General features: G+C 43.8%; 1 protein-coding gene across 1 annotated transcript; it reads right to left on the bottom strand.

Annotated features, from left to right (window-relative positions):
- Positions 1-429: 429 nt before the first annotated feature.
- LOC123396095 (plant UBX domain-containing protein 2) lies at positions 430-4,104 on the bottom strand. The gene is made up of 3 exons (XM_045091132.1): positions 3,161-4,104; positions 1,416-1,694; positions 430-1,003 (listed from the first exon to the last, which is right to left on the bottom strand). The coding sequence occupies exons 1-3, from the start codon at positions 3,920-3,922 to the stop codon at positions 758-760; spliced, it is 1,287 nt and encodes a 428-aa protein (XP_044947067.1). The 5' UTR covers positions 3,923-4,104; the 3' UTR covers positions 430-757.
- Between the last annotated feature and the right edge of the window lie 18,992 nt (positions 4,105-23,096).

Consider the following 23,096-nt stretch of genomic DNA (forward strand, 5'->3'; position numbering starts at 1 on the left):
TCGAGAGAGGGGAAACGTTCATGTAAGGATTTCCTTCACTTAGTTGATCGCCTACTTTACATGGTCGATGGGCCTCAATTAGTCTCTCCTACTTTACATGCTCGATTTAACACATGGGCCTAGGCCGCATCAGTGACCTTCCCGGCATGAGAATATCCGAGTTAAGGGCGAAAGCCCGGTCAAAAATATATGCGAAAAATACAAAAATATGCAAAGAAAGTAGTTCTCTCCCCAACAACAAATATTATGGTACAGAGGAAGTACATTCTAAAAATAACACAGCACAGGTATCAATAGTCTTACAAAAAGAACAGTGTTGTCGTAGCATGCCTTCTGTGACATGTACCAGAAGTCGTATTACTAATTCAGTCAAATTTTCAAATGAAAAAAGAAACTTCAGCAGCAAAGGCAGATTAGCCCACACATGCATTTCAAGCCAACTCATTGTATAAACCTTAACAGTAGAGGGGATACTGAATTAACGAGTTCTAGTATCAAATGCAAAATCAAGAAAAAGTTAAATGTATTGTACACATTGTATAGCTCACTCATCGCTCAGGTACAGTTGACAGTGCGACTGATGAATTATTGGGTTTTTACCATGTAAAGTATGGCAATCGCCAAACAATCTATGTACCAGACTATCGATCAACCTATCAAGTATGCAAATGACATATCCCTGTGACTGAGTTACAACAATATGAAGTCCAATGTAACAGTAGATTTGAGGGGAGAATGGGGGCCCGCAGTCCAACAATCAAGAGGAAGCAGCTGTAAATGGTTCACTAGCCTCCAGAAGCTTGTTAAGCAAGCCGGTGAACACAATAGAATCGGTCTCATTGGGCTTGAATTTAAGGAGAGCAGAAGGTACTAGGCCTTCATCTTGCAACGTGCGTGCCCGCTCTCCTGTATTTGGAGAATGCGGTAACACACGTGACCTAGGAACAGCTGGACAGATAAGATCAAATTCCAAGCCTGGCTGCTTCAAAGCGGACGCAACAAACTGCATAAGGGAAAGCAGCAGATTAACCAAAAGGCTACAAAGCCAGTACTTGAAATGAATATGTGATACTAGGTGAATATAGCTTTAAACACTACGTACAAAATACCGTTGGATAGCCCAGGTAACAACATAAGCATGGGAAACAACTTCATGACTTCAAACATACATAAAGACTGTTATATACAGATTCGACATTGGCCCGTAAGCCAAACTTGCAAATTCCAGAATTACACTTGGGATATTGACAAATAATCAGGTACGCAAAATAAATAGTGTATATGACAAGTGTACAAGTCCTAGAGTGGAAGAAAATACCAAAGGATTCAACACCTCATTCTCGATTGAGAGATATGCAGATGATACTCAACGGGACAAAATCATACAGACAAACAAGCATAGAGGGCAGAAGTACCTCATATAGTGAACTAGTAGCCTCCGCTGGAAGGAATACGCCCTGGAGAATTACTCCATCAGGAAACTGAACTCGGATGACAGCTTGTTTGTACTTCTGTCGAGCAGCCAGTGCCTGCTTCTCCTTATATGACTTTGGAATTAGCAACCGAGATTGTTCCAGCCTTTCCCTCCTCATCTTTGCCTCGTTCCTTACCTCCTCACCGCTAAGTTTGTAGAAGGAATCTGGTGTATCAATTTCTGCAACAGAACTTCCAGGGACATTGAAGAATACCCGAATCTGTGAAGTTATCATGGAAGTTCAATAAATTACATTTCTAAGGAGATATAAATGGGAGCAACAGCAAACTGCAAAATGGACAATCAATTGCAGAACATAACAGAAAAAGGACGCATCAGAGCACATATAGTCGTATATATGCTAAATTTCAGGTCTCAAGAGAAATACCCTTACAGTAATTACTAAATTCAACATGTTGAGGAAAAAAAATGTTAGTGGTGAAACACATGTATGCTATCAGATGCTGATATACCCCCGCCAACTTACGCACATATATATCAGAAACTGATATATCCCAATACCATGATATGTATCTTATTTGAGCTTCTTTAGTCAGAAGTACAAGCTGGGAGCTGTGACATGTCAATTTAGCTTCTTTAGTCAGAAGTTGCAACAGTTTTACCTGAACCCATACGTGATACGTCCATCCCCGCAAGATCAGATTCAAAAACAAAATCCGAATATCTGCATCTGATATATAATCAGGGACCAAGTTCCAATATTTAATTAGAACTAATTGCTCTACAATTTTTGAAATATACATTTTATAATTGCAGAAGTGTATAAAATGCATTTTCTGTAGCATGTGTCTTACACGATAGAGACAACATGTAGTGTATCCCAAACAGGAACATTATAAAGATACCATTCCACATACTTTGTAGCAAAAAGTAACAACATTGACAGAATGCTACAATGTTCCGAACATAGAAATAACTTAATTTAGGTATGAACTAAATATCATAGGTATAAAAAAGACAGGCCAAATCTTAAACATGAATATCAAAGTGTACTGTGTACAACAATACAAAAGACAGGCCAAAACTCAAACATGAATGTAGAAGTGTACGGCAATATAAAAGATGGGCCAAAACTCAAACATGAACATAGAAGTGTACGGCAATATAAAAGATGGGCCAAAACTCAAACATGAATATAGAAGTGTACAGCAAAAGGAAGTATCACATTTTACATACTACGTAGTTTCCTACATTCTGACCTCCAACATACTCCCTCCGTCTCAAAATAACTGTCTCAACCTTAGTATAACTTTGTACTAGAGCTAGTACAAAGTTGAGACACTTATTTTGGGACGGAGGGAGTATGATGGAGTAATATAGACTGCAAGTTTCCGGGATTCCACAATATGTCATGGAAATGGTACCACATTGTTAAGACAGACTTCCTATATATGAACATGACTGCATAATTTAGCACTGATCTCACAGAAATGGCATCACATTTTTATGATCTATTGGTGTAAGCACATCAATATTTAGTCGTTTTTACTCATTACTAAGTTCAAACAAAATCTATTTCTCACGAGTAAAGATGTGACATGTGTACACCAAGAAAATCATAGTGTGGACAAACCAACCTATCCATGCAGTTCAATTCATTGAGCAAAATATGATCATCCACATAACCAATTGATGGAGTAAACATTGAATTAGACGCCTGCTCACCTGACGATCAACAATCTTGTTAACCTCCTTTTGCTCGTCAACTCCGCTGCGGCAGCTCTCTTTGGACTCAGACCCGGCCAGAGTAGGTAGCGATGCCGAAGGATGGGACCTCTCAAGCAGTAGCACGGCCTGCCTGATCCCGCTAAGCCTCGCTTCCGTAGGAGTCTCGTCCATCGCGGCAAAGAGCTCCCCGCTCTCATCCCCGATCGTGAACCCTACCGCCTCGAGGAGCTCAAGCCCGCCCTCCCTGTCCGCCACGGCCTCCTTGATCCTAGGGTTACCGAGCCTGACCCTCCTGTACTTGTCGTTGCCGGGCTCCTTGAGCAGGTTGCCGAGAAGCTTCTTCACGACCTCGGCGGCCGCCGCGGGCGGGTTCGCGGCGAGGTACGCGGCAGCGCGGGCGCGGGCGCCGCCGGCCGACGCGAGGCAGCCATCGAGGTGCTCCGAGACGGCGTGCTCGGAGGAGAAGGCGTCGCCGCAGTTGGGGCACACGACCGTGTCGCCGCCGTTGGCATCTGGGCGGCGGGAGGAGGAGGAGGAGATGACGGCGGTGAAGGGGGTGAATTCGGAGGGGCCGGGCGGGCGCGGGGGCTGCTGCTTGGGGGCGGGCCTGGGGCTAGGGTTAGGGTTTGATTGACGGGAGGAGGAGGTGGAGGCGGAGGGGGGAGGGCCGGAGCCGAGGACGTGGGAGGGGCCCTTGAAGGACGGGGCGGAGGAGGAGGTGACCTTCTTCATGAGATCCTTCATCTTGTCCTTCATCATGGTCGCCGGCGGCCACTAGGTGTAGGCGGCAGAGGAGGAGGAGGATTGGCGTGGACGGGGAGTAGACTCGGTGGTGGTTGCCTCCGCGGGGTTCGAGGGGAAGAAGCAACGCGAGGGGAACAGATTGATAAAAGAAGGAAGAGCTACGGTGGTGGAGATCCAGCTGGGAAATGAAGCCGGCGTCCGGCAATCAGGCAATGGCATGGTACTTCGCTGCGAAGGCATCTTCGCCGAGTGGGCCGGGATGAACTCGGGACTGAAACTGGGCTTTGTTGGAGAATAGCACTTGCGCTCTACCCGTGGGCTTAGGCCCTGTTTCTTTAAAAAGTCCTAAAACTTTTTTTTTAGAGGGTGTTTGGATACGTTTTAGTCCCATGACTAAAAATAATGAGACTAAAACTTGCTAGCCTCACTCATGCTTGATTCAAATACTAAAGAGACTAAAATCAAGTTAATGAGCATTTATTATCCTCCAAACCCTCCAATCCAAAACTTGCATGAGGAGTTAAATGAGGAGAGAGAGGACTAATGCACATTTTAGTAGGGGTATCCCTGACTAAAAGATTTTAGTCTCAAGACTAGTTTTAGCCTCTCTTTAGTCAGGGTTGCTTGGAACTTTAGCCTCTTAAAGAGACTAGTTTTAGTCAAACTAGTTTTAGTCTCTTGGATCCAAGCACCCTCTTAGTCCCAACTAAAAAGTCTTTAGTCCTTACCGGTTTCTTTTCAGGGACTAAACATGGACTGGATGTCATTAAATTACATGCAAAAAGACCATGTTACCCCTAGTAATGTAGTAGAAGTTATTAAATGACATATGCTAAAAGTAGGGGCATGATAACCCACAAGTATATAGGAGATCGCAATAGTTTTTTAAGGGTAGAGTATTCAACCCAAATTTATTGATTCGACTCAAAGGAAAGCGAAAGTATATTCTGAAGTATTAGCAGTTGAGTTGTCAATTCAACCACACCTGAAAGATTTAGTGTCTCCAGCAAAGTATCAATAGCAAAGAAGTATGATAGCAGCAGTAGCAACAGAGTAACAGTAGCAGCAGTGACAGCAGTAGCGGCAAAGTAACAGTAGCAGGGACCAGTAGGAAAAACTCGTAGGCATTGGATCGGTGATGGATGATTATGCCGGATGCTATTCATCATGTAACAGCTATAACACAGAGAGATATGTAACTAGCTCCCGTTCGTCAATCTAATGTAGGCAACTATTCCATATGTAGTCATACGTGCTTAGGAAAAAGAACTTGCATGACATCTATTGTCCATCCCTCCCGTGGCAGCGGGGTCCTAATGGAAACTACGGGATATTAATATTCTTCTTTTAATAAAGAACCGGACCAACGCATTAACACTTGGTGAATACATGAACTCCTCATACTATGGTCATCTCCGGGAGTGGTTTCGGCTATTGTCACTCCGGGGTTGCCGGGTCATAACACATAGTAGGTGACTACAACTTGCAAGATAGGATCTAAAACACACATATATTGGCGATAACATAATAGGTTCAGATCTGAAATCATGGCACTCGGGCCCTAGTGACAAGCATTAAGCATGGCAAAGTAGTAGCAACATCAATCTCAGAACATAGTGGATACTAGGGATCAATCCCCGTCAAAACTAACTCGATTACATGATAGATCTCATCCAACTCATCATCGTCCAGCAAGCCTACGATGAGATTACTCACGAACGGTGAAGAGCATCATGGAATTGGCGATGAAGGAAGGTTGATGATGACGATGGCGACGATCTCCCCTCTCCGGAGCCCAGAACGGACTCCAGATCTGCCCTCCAGATGAAGAACAGGAGGTGGTGGCGCCTTCGTATCGTAAAATGCGATGAATCCTTCTCCCTGATTTTTTTCCGGATGAAACGGACTATATAGAGCTGGATTGAGAGGCGGTGGAGCGTCGTGGGCTCCACAAGCCTGCCCGGCGCGGCAGGGGGGCGCCTGGTGGGCTTGTGGGCTCACGGCTCCACTCCCTCCGCTGATTCTTGCGCCAGTATTTTTCATTAATTCCAGAAAAAATCTTCGTAAATTTTCAGGTCATTCCGAGAACTTTTATTTTTGCGCAAAAACAACACCATGGCAATTCTGCTGAAAACAGCGTTAATCCGGGTTAGTTCCATTCAAATCGTGCAAATTAGAGTCCAAAACAAGGGCAAAAGAGTTCGGGAAAGTAAATACGACGGAGACGTATCAACTCCCCCAAGCTTAAAGCCTTGCTTGTCCTCAAGCAATTCAGTTGACAAACTGAAAGAGACAAAAGAAAAACTTTGACGAACTCTGTTTGATCTTGTTGTTGCAACTATGTCTAACTCATAACCAGAATTTCAGCAAGATCACAAGCAAACCACATAAGCAAATGACATCTAGGTCTCACGGTAAACTCATATCAATGGCATAATCAACTAGCGAGCAAATAATAATAAGTCTCAAACGTCAACACTTCAATCAAAACAATCATGAAGCAGTACGAACAGATGGTATCTCGCTAACTGTTTCTGAGACCGCAAAACATAAATGCTGAGCACCTTCAAAGACCAAGGGCTCACTAAACATTGTAATTCATGGCAAAGAAGATCCAGTCACAGTCATACTCAACACAATTAAAAGCAAAGCATAAAAACGACAGAGGTGCTCTCTAATTGGTGCTTTCATAAGAGGAGGGTGACTCAACAGGAACATAAATAGACAGGCCCTTCGCAGAAGGAAGCATTGATTTGCAGAGGTGCCAGAGCTCAAGCTTTTGAAAACAGAGATAATAATTTTGGGTGGCATGCTTTCATTGTCAACGCAATGACTAAGAGTTCTCACCATCTTCCACGCTACACATGCTATAGGCGGTTCCCAAACAGAAAAGTAAAGTTTTGACTCCCCCACCACCAATCAATCACAATCCACGACTAGCCGAATCCTCGGGTGCCGTCCATACCAACATCAATCCAGGGGGAGTTTTGTTTGCAATTATCTTTTCGATTTGAGCATGGAACTAGGAATTCCAATTATCGGCCCCTTTCTCATGAATGATAGTATCAAGGATAACACGCCTAGCATGGAAGATACTAATAGCCCCCTGTCACCACATGAGCGGTTCGGCATGCAAAAGAGATTATTTCTTGAAGGTTTAGAGAGTGGCACATGCAAATTTACTTAGAACGGCGGGTAGATACCCAAATAGGTAGGTATGGTGGACTCATATGGAACAACTTTGGGTTTATGGAAGTGAATGCACAAGCAGTATTCCCGCTTAGTACGAGTGAAGGCTAGCAAAAGACTAGGAAGCGACCAACTAGAGAGCGACAACAGTCATCAAAATGCATTGAGATTAACTAACATTGAGTGCAAGCATGAGTAGGACATAAATCACCATGAACATGTATATCATAGAGGCTATGTTGATTTTGTTTCAACTACATGCGTGAACATGCGCCAAGTCAAGCCACTTGAATCATTCAACGGAGGATACCATCCTATCATACTACAACACAGTCATCTCAAAATTCATGTGGGCATCCAAGACAAACCATTATAAGCTCCTAGCTAAGTAAGCATGGCATAAGAAACTATGATCTCTAAGTTGTCATTGCAAACATGTTTCTCTCACAACAAGCTGAATCAGGCACGATGAGCTGGTCATATTTACAAAAACAAAATAGATCGAGTTCATACCAGCTTTTCCAGGCTCAGTCACTTCATCATATATCGTCATTATTGCCTTTCACTTGCACGATTGAACGATGTGAACAATAATAAGCGTGCTCATGCGTTGGACTAAAGCTGGAATCTGTAGGCAAACACAAAGGAGAAGACAAAGTAATATGGCTCTTTAATAGATAAACAGATATGCATGCGAGAGCCACTAAACATTGTAACCATGGTCTTCTACCTTGACCCAAAGAAAAAGAAAACTATTTACACGGGAAAGCTCCCAACAAGCAAAAGAAGAACAAGAAAATCTTTTTTGGGTTTTCTCAAACTAGACAGACACACGAAAAGAAAACGAGAAAAATAAAATAAACTAACATGGATGATACAGTGGCAAAGTGTGAACACCAACGAACAAAGTGAAAGCATAAGCAAGAATGTAAAGTCGGTCAGAAACACGTACTCCCCCAAGCTTAGGCTTTTGGCCTAAGTTGGTCTACTCCCAAGGAAGGTCCGGGTGACACCCAAAATCCTAATGGGGGTTGTACGGGAGCGCTTCAACCACTGCCTGAATAGCTGCCTCACGGAGACGAGCAACCTTTGCCTCCCTCTCGTACTCCTCTGCCTCTCCTCTCGTTATGTAATATCTCCGTTTTACTTGAAAGTCAAAGAAGACAGGAGTAGGAAGGGTAATATGGAAAACACGCTGCCGGTTAAATATCAAACAGTATAGGAGGGATTCATCATCCCTCTCAAGGAACTGGTAGCGTGTCAAAGCAACGCGGTCAAGGAAAGCTGTATGGAGCGGGGAATCTCATTCGCGGATGGGTACTCCAAGAAAATTTGCTATGCGAGTCGCATAGATCCCACAAAAGAAATCCCCTTCATTAGCATTATTATTCAGCCTCCTTGCTATTATAGCTCCCATGTTGAAACTCTTATCACCCGTTACTGCGCTCTTAAGGATACTAAGGTCGGGTGCGCAGAGATGACAATGCTCAATCTTTCCATTAATGCATCTGCCTATGAAGAGGGCAAAGTAATGCAAGGCAGGAAAATGAATGCTCCCCATGGTAGCCTGCGTAATATCTCTAGTTTCTCCAATAGTTATACCAGAGAAAAAAAAATCTCTAACCGAAGATTTAGGAGGATCATTGAGACTACCCCAAATAGGTATCTTGCAAATTCTATTGAAATCCTCTAAATCCATCGTATACGACTTGTCATAGAGATCAAACAGTATGATGTGTCACGGCCAACTGAAAATTTGAATCTAGAACAAAAGAGGCAGTGAGAGCAACATACTGTTCACATTTATCGGAGATGAATTCTTCGAGTCCGACGTTGTGAACAAGTGCATCAAACTCGTCTTTGAAACCTGCCTCAATCATAAATTCATCAGAAGGCCATTCACATGGTTGTACTTGTGTGTCCCTTGGTTGGTAAGGATCGGGCTCCCGAATCGCAAGACGGGGACCTCTCTTGCTTGAGGAACCACCATGATAGTTTCTCCTGAACATCTTCCTTTTCTGAAATTTTCAGTGACCCAAAGGAAAAGTGAACAAGGCTCAACTAAACTCGTAGCAACTACTCCGACAAGTGCCTAGAGGCCATATTACGCATCAAAACTACTTGGGACCAGCTAGAATTAGCATACAAAGCTCAAGAACATGGTCACCAAGGCAGCAAAAATACGCGGAGTATAAGGCACTAGAGAAAAAACTAATTGGACCAATGGAGGAGTCACTTACCAAGGAGTAATTTCCCCAAAACAGTTCGGAGAATGGTGCTTTGAGCAAGGAGATCGAAAATCCCAGCAAGAGGAGCAAGAACACATGTTTGAGCTGGGAAATGATTTTTTTCTGGAGGTAGGAGAACCAGATGAGAGCAAGAATGAGTGGAGGGGGTGCACGTCTGCCCCACAAGCCAGGTAGGCGCGGCCAGGGGGGTGCCCGTGCCTCTAGGGCTTGTGGCCCACTGGTGCAGCCCCCAGATAAGCTCTTTCTCTTAGTATTTTTCAAAAAATCTAGAAAAAATCATACTTGATTTTCAGGACGTTCGGTGAACTTTTATTTTCGGGGTACTTTTCTCCGGGACGCTAAAACAGAAAACAGGGAAAACTAAACTAAATCTATCATTTTTCTTCTAAGCAACCGAAGGTGAAAGCTTGGAAGAGAGGTTTGTGACTCCTCGATTCATCCATCTCATGGTCATCGAAAGAAATTTATCAATGAGGTTGATCAAGTCTCCTCGACAGACTTCCCGAATCGCAAAAGAGAACGGAGAATTTTCGAATAGTCACTAGGTCACCTCAATGGGGATGTGTATCTCCCCAACAAGCAAATCATACTTCATCTTAACAAGAGGTATAGGGCATTCAAAGCTCCCAATAAGAATCGATGAAGTTATTTCGATAGCATTGATGCAATGTACTCGATATTGTTTCCTCGAAAAGTGCATTGTATGCTTATTACCGTTGACATGGAAAGTGACATTGCCTTTGTTGCAATCTATAACAGCCCCTGCGGTGTTTAAAAAGGGTCTTCCGAGGATGACCGCCATGGCATCGTCCTCGGGAATATCCAAGATAACAAAGTCTATCAAGATAGTGACATTGGCAACCACAACAGGCACATCCTCGCATATGCCGATAGGGAGAGCAGTTGATTTGTCGGCCATTTGTAGAGAGATTTCAGTGGGTGTCAACTTATCCAGTTCAAGTCTACGATAAAGAGAGAGATACATAACACTAACACCGGCTCCAAGGTCGCATAAAGCAGTTCTAACATAGTTACCTTTAATGGAGCAAGGTATAGTGGGCACACTGGGATCACCTAGTTTCTTAGGAGTTCCACCCTTGAAGGTATAGTTAGCAAGCATGGTGGAAATCTCAACCTCGGGTATCCTCCTCTTATTAGTCACAATATCCTTCATGTACTTAGCATACGGCGACATTTTGAGCATATCTGTCAAACGCATTTGCAGAAGGACAGGTCTAATCAATTCAACGAATCGCTCAAAATCCTCATCATCCTTTTTCTTGGATGGTTTGGGAGGAAAGGGCATGGGTTTCTGAACCCATGGTTCCCTTTCTTTACCATGCTTCCTAGCAGCGAAGTCATTCTTATCATATCTTCTATTCTTAGGCTGTGGGTTATCAAGATCAACAGGTTCAATCTCCACATCCTTTTCATTGCTAGGTTGAGCATCATCATGAACATCACTATTGATATTATCATTAGGCTCCTGTTCATCACCAGATTGTGTCTCAGCATCAGAGGCAGAGACATCGTTTGGACTCTCAGGTGTAGCAGCAACATGGTTGCTAGTGCTAACTCCTTGAGAATCTTGTTCAGTTTTCTTAGGATGACCTTCACGATACAAAGGTTCCTGGGTCATTCTACCGCCTCTAGTAACGACTCTAACGGCATTGTCATTCAACTCATTGTGCAAGTCATTCCGAGCCTTAAGTACTTGTTCTACCTGAGTAGTAACCATAGAGGCATGTTTACTCAAGAGCTTAAGATCATTGACATTTATGTCCACACAAGCACTTAAATGACTAAGCATACGAGCATTCTGTTCCAATTGTCTGCTAACATAATCATTGAAACTCTGTTGTTTGGCAACAAAGTTATCAAATTCATCCAGGTATAGGCTAGCAGGTTTATCAAAAGGAATATCACTCTCATCAAACCTACGCAGAGAATTTACTTCTACTACCTGTATCGGGTTATCAAGACCGTGGATCTCTTCGATAGGTGGTAGATTTTTGACATCTTCAGATTTAATGCCTTTCTCTCGCATAGATTTCTTAGCTTCTTGCATATCTTCGGGACTGAGGAATAGAATAGCTCTTTTCTTCGGAGTTGGCTTAGGAGGTGGTTCGGGAATAGTCCAAGCATTCTCATTGCACAAGATGTTATTCAGTAGAATCTCAGCTTGTTCTACAGTTCGTTCCCTAAAAACACAACCAACACAACTATCTAGGTGGTCTCTAGAAGCATCGGTAAGTCCTTTATAGAAGATATCAAGTATTTCATTCTTCTCAAGAGGGTGATCAGGCAAAGCATTCAGTAGTTGGACGAGCCTCCCCCAAGCTTCTGGGAGTCTCTCTTCTTCAGCTTGAGCAAAGTTGTATATTTCCTGCAAGGCAGCTTGCTTCTTATGGGCAGGGAAATATTTTTCAGAGAAGTAGTAGACCATATCCTGGGGGCTACGCACACAACCAGGAGCAAGAGAAGTGAACCAAGTCTTAGCATCATCCTTTAGCGAGAAAGGAAACAGCTTGAGGATATAGTAGTGGTGGATCTTTTCCTCACTAGTGAATAGGGTGGCTATATCATGCAGTTTGGTAAGATGAGCTACAACCGTTTGTGACTCATAACCGTGAAAAGGATCAGATTCGACCAGAGTGATTAACTCAGGGTCGACAGAGAATTCATAATCCTTATCTGTCACAAAGGTACGCAAAGTAGCAAACTTCGGGTCGTATTTCATCCTAGCGTTCAGAGATTTTTCTTTCCACTTGAGCAGTAATTTCTCAACATTGTAGCTATCCTTACACGCAAGAAAGTCCTCAGCTATCTCTCCCTCCATAACATAACGCTCAGGCATAACAGGCAATTCATGTCTAGGAGAGCTAGTTCTAGCTGGCAAAATAGCAGGTTCTACTTCAATAGCATCAGCAGTTTCAGAAGTATCATCACATCTAGCAGCAACTCTAGCAATTTGTGCATAAAGGAATGCACCTAGTGGCAAAGCAGTATCAAGCATAGCATCATTAGGCAAAGCAGTATCAAGCATGGCATCATCAGGCAAAGCAGTATCAAGCATGGCATCATCAGGCAAAGCAGTATCAAGCATGGGCGACATATCAAGATTTCTAGCAGGAGGCTATGTCGCAAACTTACTCATAACTGAAGGTGAATCAAGTGCAGAGCTAGATGGCAGTTCCTTACCCGTCCTCGTAGTTGAGGGCAAGACCTTAGTTGTTGGATCGATCGGATTCCTTATAGTGATCAGCACACGTAAATCCCAAGTGACTCAAAGAATATAGTCGTGCTTCCCCGGCAACGGCGCCAGAAAGTAGGCTTGATAACCCACAAGTATAGGGGATCGCAACAGTTTTCGAGGGTAGAGTATTCAACCCAAATTTATTGATTCGACTCAAGGGGAACTGAAAGAATATTCTCAAGTATTAGCAGTTGAGTTGTCAATTCAACCACACCTGAAAGATTTAGTGTCTGCAGCAAAGTATCAGTAGCAAAGTAGTATGATAGCAGCACAGCAACAGAGTAACAGTAGCAGCAGTGACAGCAGTAGTGGCAAAGTAACATTAGCAGGGACCAGTAGGAAAAACTCGTAGGCATTGTATCGGTGATGGATGATTATGCCGGATGCTATTCATCATGTAACAGCTATAACACGGAGAGATATGTAACTAGCTCCCGTTCGTCAATCTAATGTAGGCATGTATTCCGTATGTAGTCATATGTGCTTAGGGAAAAGAACTTGCATGACATCTATTGCCCATCCCTCCCGTGGCAGTGGGGTCCTAATGGAAACTACGGGATATTAAGGTTCTCCTTTTAATAAAGAACTGGACTAACGCATTAACACTTGGTGAATACATAAACTCCTCATACTATGGTCATCTCCGGGAGTGGTTCCGACTATTGTCACTCCGGGGTTGCCGGGTCATAACACATAGTAGGTGACTACAGCTTGCAAGATAGGATCTAAAACACACATATATTGCCGACAACATAATAGGTTCAGATCTGAAATCATGGCACTCGGGCCCTAGTGACAAGCATTAAGCATGGCAAAGTAGTAGCAACATCAATCTCACAACATAATGGATACTAGGGATCAATCCCCGTCAAAACTAACTCGATTACATGATAGATCTCATCCAACTCATCACCGTCCAGCAAGCCTACGATGAGATTACTCACAAACGGTGAAGAGCATCATGGAATTGGCGATAAAGGAAGGTTGATGATGACGATGGCGACGATCTCCCCTCTTCGGAGCCCAGAACGGACTCCAGATCTGCCGTCCAAATGAAGAACAGGAGGTGGCGGCGCCTCCGTATCTTAAAACGCGATGAATCCTTTTCCTGATTTTTTTCCGAACGAAACGGACTATATAGAGCTGGATTGAGAGGCGGTGGAGCATCATGGGCTTCACAAGCCTGCCAGGCGCGGCCGGGGGGGCCCGCGCCTGGTGGGCTTGTGGGCTCACGGCTCCACTCCCTCCGCTGATTCTTGCACCAGTATTTTTCATTAATTCCAGAAAAATTCACCGTAAATTTTCAGGTCATTCCGAGAACTTTTATTTCTGCGCAAAAACAACACCATGGCAATTCTGCTGAAAACAGCGTTAGTCTGGCTTAGTTCCATTCAAATCATGCAAATTAGAGATCAAAACAGGGGCAAAAGAGTTCAGAAAAGTAGATACGACGGAGATGTATCAGGGCACTATTGGAAAAAATGTTTCAAAAGTCCCAAAAAAACCCTCCCAAAGGGACTTCTTCCTTTAGTCCCCAAATACTTTCTTTTAGTCCCTAAAAGTCCCTCATGTTTCTTTCACATGGGACTAAAAGGGAATTTTTTAGTCCCTATAGCAAAAAGTCCCTGTAAAGAAACACCCCCTTAGACGTGGGCACCCAACGAGAAGTGAGAAGCATGTTGAAATTGAGGAGAGCTCACGCGTCAAACAGTCATGGCTTTTTTTAGCAAAAATTGTATCCTTTATTATAAGTTTAGAGATATGGGGATACATATGATATCAGGCAAACTAGTGAGCCACAAGTGGCGCCCGGGAGGTAGGGATGCAGCAGCTTTAGCTAGTGCATGGGCCTTTCCATTAGACTTCCTACTTTCATGAATAAATTTTACATCTTGAAGTGAACTTCTCAAGTGCTTGATTGCTTGGAAGTTGTGACTAAGATTGAGGAGGAGGTCCCCTGTCGATATGTCGCCATTTTACAATGCACACGGATAGGATGTTAAGGTACGTTGCAAAAGCAAGTGCCTCGAGACACGCATGTGCTTCAAGAACAGTTGAATCCAGGAGCCCTTCAGAGATAACGACCGAGGCACCAAGGTAGCCCCCCTCTTTGCTTCTACACACCACAACTGAAGCACCTCGGTCACCAATTTTTTAGAAGCCCCATCAACATTCATCTTTGCTGCATGCACCTCAGGCGGACGCCACTTTGGGAGCGGCTGCTCTCGAGGAAGATCTGTGTTTACATGCAAGTCCTCCATCGTTACATGCAGGTCCCTGGTTCTAAGTCGTCGGTCCTTTGCTCGATTCTCCGATGGAGGTATCATCTCTAGATCAGCCAGAAACTTGTTGATAAACACGTGTGTGCTCAATGGGCTCTGGATCTGTTCGTCATGGATTGCTTTTAGGCGCGCCCATCAAATGGCCCACATCGTCACAAGGACCCTAGCTAGGTCCAGCGAGGGAACCGTGTAAACCAGCCATAGCATCCAAAGCTTCGCATCACCAGTACGGTTTGAGATGACAGCCTTGGTAAGATCCTCCACCCCAAGGACCCATACACATTGTGCCATGAGGCAATCAAAGAGAGCATGTCGCCATGTATATACCGCCGCATGACAAAGAGAACACTTTGTTGTTTCCGCCATGCTCCTGTTCTTGTGCACCTTGCTGCTCGGGATCGATGTTTTGGCTAACCTCCACGCAAAAACTTTGACCTTAGACGGGACCAAAGTGCCCCAAAGACGTGTCCATGAGCGGCCAGTCTATACGTTGTTGCTTGGTGGAAGCTGCTACGGCAACAGACAACAGCGCCAGAAATTGACACGTTGACGGAGAATGGGCTTGCATTGGTTTTTCCCTTGAAGAGGAAAGGGTGATGCAGCATGATACGTCTCCATCGTATCTACTTTTCCAAACTCTTTTGCCCTTGTTTTGGACTCTAATTTGCATGATTTGGATAGAACTGACCTGGGCTGACGTTGTTTTCAGCAGAATTGCCTTGGTGTTATTTTTGTGCAGAAATCAAAGTTCTCCAAACGTCCTGAAAATTTACGGGGAGCAGTTTTGGAAAATATCAAAAATATCTGCGCCAAGTTCCACCTCACGGGGTGGGCCAGTGGGCCACAAGCCCCTGCTCCGCCACCACCCCCTGGTGGCGGTGGGCAGGCTTGTAGGGCCCACAGGCACCTGCCGCTCCCAACTCCAGCTCTATAAGTTGCCTTTCGTCCCAGAAAAAATAAAAAGAGAAGTTTTCGTCGCGTCTTCAATACGGAGGCGCTGCCACCTCCAGTTCTTCATCTGGAGGGCAGATCTGGAGTCCGTCTTGGGCTCCGGAGAGGGGAAATCGTCGCCATCATCATCATCAACCTTCTTCCCTCTCCAATTCCATGAAGCTCTTCGTCGTTCGTGAGTAATCTTGCTCTAGTGCTTTATGCTTCACGTATTCTTGCTACCTTGGTGACCCTGTTCTTGAGCTTGAAAGGTTGATTTTAGCTGGTCCCAAGTAGTTTTAGCGCGTGATACGGTCTCTAGGCACTAGTAGGAGTAGTTGCTACAAGTTTGGTTAATCCTTGTTCACTTTCCTTTCGAAGTCTCTAAAAATTTCAGAATTTTTCAGAGCTAGAAAAAGGAAAAGATGAGGAGGTTCTTGAGAGGCTCTTCAAGCCATAACCAAAAGGAGGATGAGAAAGAACCACCCCAAGTACGTAGTCCCTCGAGTCGCAGAAGTTCGAGCGTGCGAGTGGCCAAGTGATGAATTTTTGCGCGCCACCGGACTTTATGAAGACTTTTATTACTTGGTGGAGAACGCAGGTCTTACTGCGTTCGTTGAATATAAGTGCCCACAATATCTCCTCCTCACCAATATTTTCGTTCAAAGCTTCAACTTTTATCCGAGGAAGAATCCTCCCCTGGTTGAGTTCATGATATACGATGTCCCCCAGTGCATGACGCTGCATGATTTTTGCAATGTATGCAAATTACCTTATGTTGGCGATATCTGTGACCCTCGTCCATGGGACTTGGAGGATTTCATTGGTTCTATTGCTGTTGGAGAGGAGAGAGGAGTGTCTCGCGCTAGAATTGCTAGCATACATTTTCCTATGCTTCGGTACTTCTCACTATTTGTGGGAAAATGTTTGATTGGCCGAGGGGAGGCTGGATCACTTAGTTCTCCAGACCTTGCGGTTTTGCGCGAAGGCCTTTATAATGATAAGACTTATAGCTTGGGCGCTATAGTAGCTCAACGGTTGAACCTGAACCGTTCTAAAGGAGTCGTCTATGGAGGTATCTATGCTACCCGTCTTGCCAGACACTTTGAGATACACATTAGACTGGGAGAGGAAGGAGAGATGCTTCTCCCTGAGAGATATCTGGATTATGATAGCATGGTTCACCATGATTTTCTAGATAGAGATGCTAGTAGATGAATGATTTATAACCTGGTATTTAGTCAGGGTACTCGAGAGACTATTACTTTGCCTGCTCCTTCTTTGTTTGATCTTCATGCAGGCAGGTACATTATTATGCCCGCGGACATCTACGCATATTGGGGCTTGGCCCAACCACAAGCGCCCGTGCCCGAGCCGCCAGTCGAGTACCAGAGCCAGTTTATCAGTGGGAGTCACAGGAGCTCACACGGCAGTGGCATCCACAGTCTGCTCCGGAATATCCTGGAGCTGGTGATTTCCCACCATGGGAGTAGACCAAGCTAGGCCAAAAGCCTAAGCTTGGGGGAGTGCATGTTCTCACCGATTTTACATTCATGCTTATGCTTTCACTTTGTTAGCCGGTGTTTACACTTTGCCACTGTATTATCCATGCTAGTTTCTTTTCGTTTTCTTGTTTTCTTGTTTTGTGTCCTTTTGAGAAAACCCAAAAAGATTTTTCTTTCTTCCTTCGCTTGTTGGGAGCTTTCTCGTGTAAATAGCTTTCTTTTTCTTTGTGTCAAGGTAGAAGATATTGGTTACAATGCTTAGTGGTTCTTACATGCTTACCTGTTTAGCTTTCAAAGAGCCATATTATTTTGTCTTCTCCTTTGTGTTTGCCTGCAGATTCAGCTTAGTCCAATGCACTTATTATTGTTCACATCGTTCGATCGTGCAAATGAAAGGCAACAGTGATGATATATGATGAAGTGACTGAGACTGAAAAGCTGGTATGAACTCTATCCATTTTGTTTTTGTAAATATGACTAGCTTGTCGACCGAGATTTAGCTTTGTTGTGAGAGAACCATGTTTGCAATGACAACTTAGAGATCATAGTTTCTGATGCCATGCTTATTTAGCTGAGAGCTTATAATGGTTTGTCTTGAATGCCAACATAACTTTTGAGATGACTATCATGTAGTATGATAGGATGGTATTCTCCTTTGAATGTTTCAAGTGGCTCGACTTGGCGCATGTTCATGCATGTAGTTGAAACAAAATCAACATAGCCTCTATGATGTTCGTGTTCATGGTGATTTATATCCTGTTCATGCTTGCATTCAATGTTAGTCAAACTCATTGCATCTTGATGACTGTTGTCGCTCTCTAGTTGGTCGCTTCCCAGTCTTTTGCTAGCCTTCACTTGTACTAAGCGGGAATACTGCTTGTGCATCCACTTCCATAAACCCAAAAGTTTTTCCATGAGAGTCCACCATACCTACCTATTTGCGGTATCTACCTGCCATTCCAAGTAAATTTGCATGTGCCACTCTCTAAACCTTCAAGAAATAATCTGTTTTGCATGCCCGAACCGATCATGTGGCGACAGGGGGCTATTGGTATCTTCCATGCTAGGAGTGTTATCCTCAACATGTGTTTATTCACAGTCATTCACGAGAAAGGGGCCAGTATTTGGAATCCCCAGTTCCACGCTTAAATCGAAAACATAACTATAAAACAAGACTCCCCCCGGATTGATGTTAGTATGGACGGTACCCGAGGATTCGGCTAGCCGTGGAGTGTGATTGATTGGTGGTGGGGGAGTTAAAACTTTACTTCCCTGTTTGGGAACTGCCTATAGCATGAGTAGCATGGAATATATTGAGAACTCTTGGTCATTGCGTTGACAATGAAAGCATGCCACCCAAAATTATTATCTCTATTTTCAAAAGCTTGAGCTCTGGCACCTCTGCAAATCAATGTTTCCCTCTGCGAAGGGCCTGTCTATTTATTTTTCATGTCGAGTCATCCTCCTCTTATATAAGCACCAATTAGAGAGCACCTCTGTCATTTTTATGTTTGCTTTTGATTGATATTGAGTATGACTATGACTGGATCTTCGTTGCTATGAATTAGAATGTTTAGTCAGCCCTTGATCTTTGAAAGTGCTCTGCATTTATGTTTTGCGGTCTCAGAAAGAGCTAGCGAGATACCACCTATTCATATTGCTTCATGCTTGTTTTGATTGAAGTGTTGGTATTTGAAACTCATTATTATCATCCCAGAAAAAATAAAAAGAGAAGTTTTCGCCGCGTTTTCGATACGGAGGCGCCACCACCTCCTTTTCTTCATCTGGAGGGCAGATCTGGAGTCCGTCTTGGGCTCCGGAGAGGGGAAATCGTCGCCATCGTCATCATCAACCTTCTTCCCTCTCCAATTCCATGAAGCTCTTCGTCGTTCGTGAGTAATCTATTCGTAGGCTCGCTGGGCGGTGATGAGTAGGATGAGATCTATCATGTAATCGAGTTAGTTTTGATGGGGATTGATCCCTAGTATCCACTATGTTCTGAGATTGATGTTGCTACTACTTTGCCATGCTTAATGCTTGTCACTAGGGCCCGAGTGCCATGATTTCAGATCTGAAATTATTATGTTGTCACCAATATATGTGTGTTTTAGATCCGATCTTGCAAGTTATAGTTACCTACTATGTGTTATGATCCGACAACCCGGGAGTGACAATAACCGGAACCACTCCCGGTGATGACCATAGTTTGAGGAGTTCATGTGTTCACCAAGTGCTAATGCGTTGGTCCGGTTCTTTATTAAAAGGAGAACCTTAATATCCCATAGTTTCCTTTTGGACCCCGCTGCCACGGGAGGGATGGACAATAGATATCATGCAAGTTCTTTTCCCTAAGCACGTATGACGACACACGGAATGCATGCCTACATCACATTGACGAACGGGAGCTAGCCACTTATCTCTCCATGTTATAGGTGTTGCATGATGAATATCATCCAAACAAATCACCGACCCATTGCCTACGAGTTTGTCCTACTGCTGCTGTTACTTGTTTTGCTCTGCTGCTGCTGCTACTACTGTTGCTACTGTTGTTACTTGTTTTGCCCTGCTGTTGCTACTACTGTTGCTATTACTGTTGCTACTTGCTACTGCTGTCACTACTGTTGTTCCTTGCCACTGCCATTGCTCGTTACACTGCTACTACCAGCTACACTATTGATTCGCTGACCGTTGACGGGAATTGACAACTTCCGTCAACGCGGCAACTGAGGCGCCATTGATACAATCGTTAGGAATAGTGTGTCGTCAACAGATCGTTTCTGACATCGTTGTTATCATACTACTTTGTTGTTACTACTTTGCTTACAGATACTAATCTTTCAGGTGTGGTCGAATCTGACAAATTCAGCTGCTAATACTCGAGAGTATTCTCTCACCTCCTTTAGGCGATATACAAATTTGGGTCGAATACTCTACCCTCGAAAATTGCTGCGAACACACGCGCTAGTGGGCCATCAACAACATTCTTCTAGTCTCATTACTAGGGAGTGCTTTCAACATTCTTCTGGTGCCGTTGCAGGAGAAGGTTTGTTGTCGTAAGCATTCGTCTAGCTAACGCCAGAGATTGCAGGATCACAGCACACGAGCAGTAAGTATTTCCCTCAGTTATAGAACCAAGATATCGATCCAGAAGGAGGGTCTCGTCAAGTCCAGAGTACCTACGCAAACACAAACGAGCTTGCACCCAACGCTTCAAAGGGGTTGTCAATCCCTTCAAGATTGTTTGCAAAGTGAGATATGAAGGCGGAAAGTGCAACGAAGTAAAAAGTGTAAGGCAAATATCATGGTGGGTAAACAAATTACTGTCGAGCAATTGATAGAACCGCGCAAAGTCATGATGATATCTAAGGCAATGATCATAAATATAGGCATCACGTCCAAGACAAGTAGACCGATACTTTCTGCATTTACTACTATTACTCCACACATCGACCGCTATCTAGCATGCATATAGTGTATTGAGTTCATGACAAACAGAGTAATGCCTTAAGCAAGATGACATGATGTAGAGGGATAATCTCAAACCAATGATGAAAACCCCATCTTTTTACCCTTGATGGCAACAACACAATGCGTGCCTCGCTACCCCATGAGGTCACCGCACGGTATGAATCCAAAACCAAGCACTTCTCCCATTGAAAGAATCATAGATCTAGTTGGCGAAACAAAACCCACGACTCGAAGAGAATTACAAGGATATGAAATCATGCATAAGAGAGATCAGAAGAAACTCAAATAAGATTCATAGATAATCTGATCATAAATCCACAATTCATCGGATCTCGACAAACACACCGCAAAACAAGATTACATCGGATAGATCTCCATGAAGATCATGGAGAACTTTGTATGGAAGATCCAAGAGAGAGAAGAAGCCATCTAGTTACTAGCTATGGACCCGTAGGTCTATGGTGAACTACTCACGCATCATCGGAGAGGTCATGGTGTTGATGAAGAAGCCCTCCGTTTTCGAATCCCCCCTCCGGCAGGGCACCAGAACGTGCCCCAGATGGGATAATGCGGAGACAGAAGCTTGCGGCGGCGGAAAAGTACTTCCGATGATCTCCTGATTTTTTTTGGGAATTTTAGGGAATATATAGGAGCAACCCCTAGGGCAGAGGGCGCCCACAAGCCTGTGGGCCGCGACCTCCCCCCTGGCCGCGGGGTGGGGGCTTGTGGGGCCCCTGAGGCCCCCCTGCCTTGGCTCTCAAGCTTCCCGATCTTCTTCCGTTACGAAAAAAATCTTTTCAGGGATTTTCTTCCGTTTGGACTATGTTTTAAAATCTCCTCTGAAAGGGCTCAAAAACATGGAAAAAACAGGAACTGGCACTTGGCACTGAGTTAATAAGTTAGTCCCAAAAAAAATATAAAAGGCATGCAAAACATCCAAAGTTTGACAAGATAATAGCATGAAACCATCAAAAATTATAGTTACGATTGGAGACGTATCAAGCATCCCCAAGCTTAACTCCTGCTCGTCCTCGAGTAGGGAAGTGATAAAGAATGAATTTTTGATGTGGAATGCTACCTAGCATAGTTGTCCTTTGCAACTTCTTTCACGTGACATGAATGTTCAGATCCGTAAGATTCAAAACAATATTTTGCTATTGACATGAAAACAATAATACTTCAAACAAACTAGCAAGGTAATCATGAACTTTCAAAATAACAAGGCCAAGGAAAGTTATCCCTACAAAATCATATAGTCTGGCTATGCTCCATCATCCTCACACAACTAATGTAAATCATGCACAACCCCGGTATTGGCCAAGTAATTGTTTTCGCACTCTTACTTTCTCAAACTTTTTATAACTATCACGCAATACATGAGCGTGAGCCATGGATATAGCACTATAAGTGGAATAGAGTGTGGTGGTAGTTGTGAGACAAAAAGGAGGAGATGGTCACATTGACTCGGTGTATCAAAGGGCTATGGAGATTCCCATTAATAGATATCAATGTGAATGAGTAGGGATTGCCATACAAGAGATGCACTAGAGCTATAAGTATGTGAAAGCTCAAAAGGAAAACTAGTGGGTGTGCATCCAACTTGCTTGCTCACGAAGACCTAGGGCAATTTTTGAGGAAGCCCATCATTGGAATATACAAGCCAAGTTTTATAATAAAGATTCCCACTAGCATATGGTAGTGACAAAGCAACAAGCTCTCAATCATGAAGAATATGGTGCTATTATGAAGCACAAGTGTGGAAAAGGATAGTAGCATTGTCCCTTCTCTCTTTTTTTCATTTGGGCTCTTAGGTCTCTTTTTTTTTATTTTCTCCTCTTTTTTATTTTTGTTTTTTGGGCTCTTTGGCCTCTTTTTTTCCACACATGGGACAATGCTCTAATAATGATGACCATCACACTTTTATTTACTCACAGCTCAAAATGATGATGACTCTATAGGAAATGCCTCCGGCAATGTACCGGGATGTGCAATGATCTAGCATGGCGTATGACGTTGAAAACATCTCGCTAGCTATCTTACGATCATGCAATGGAAATATGAGAGTGAAGGCACAAGTCATGAGACGGAACGGTGGGAGTTGCATGGCAATATATCTCGGAATGGCTATGAAAATGCCATAGTTGGTAGGTATGGTGGCTGTTTTGAGGAAGGCATATGGTGGGTTTGTGTACCGACGAGAATTGCGCGGCACTAGAGAGGCTAGCAATGGTGGAAGGTGAAAGTGCATCTATACCATGGACTCACATTAGTCATGAAGAACTCACATACTTGTTGCGGAAGTTTTTATTA

This window comes from Hordeum vulgare, chromosome 5H (assembly GCF_904849725.1).
Source record: "Hordeum vulgare subsp. vulgare chromosome 5H, MorexV3_pseudomolecules_assembly, whole genome shotgun sequence".
NCBI lineage: Eukaryota > Viridiplantae > Streptophyta > Magnoliopsida > Poales > Poaceae > Hordeum > Hordeum vulgare.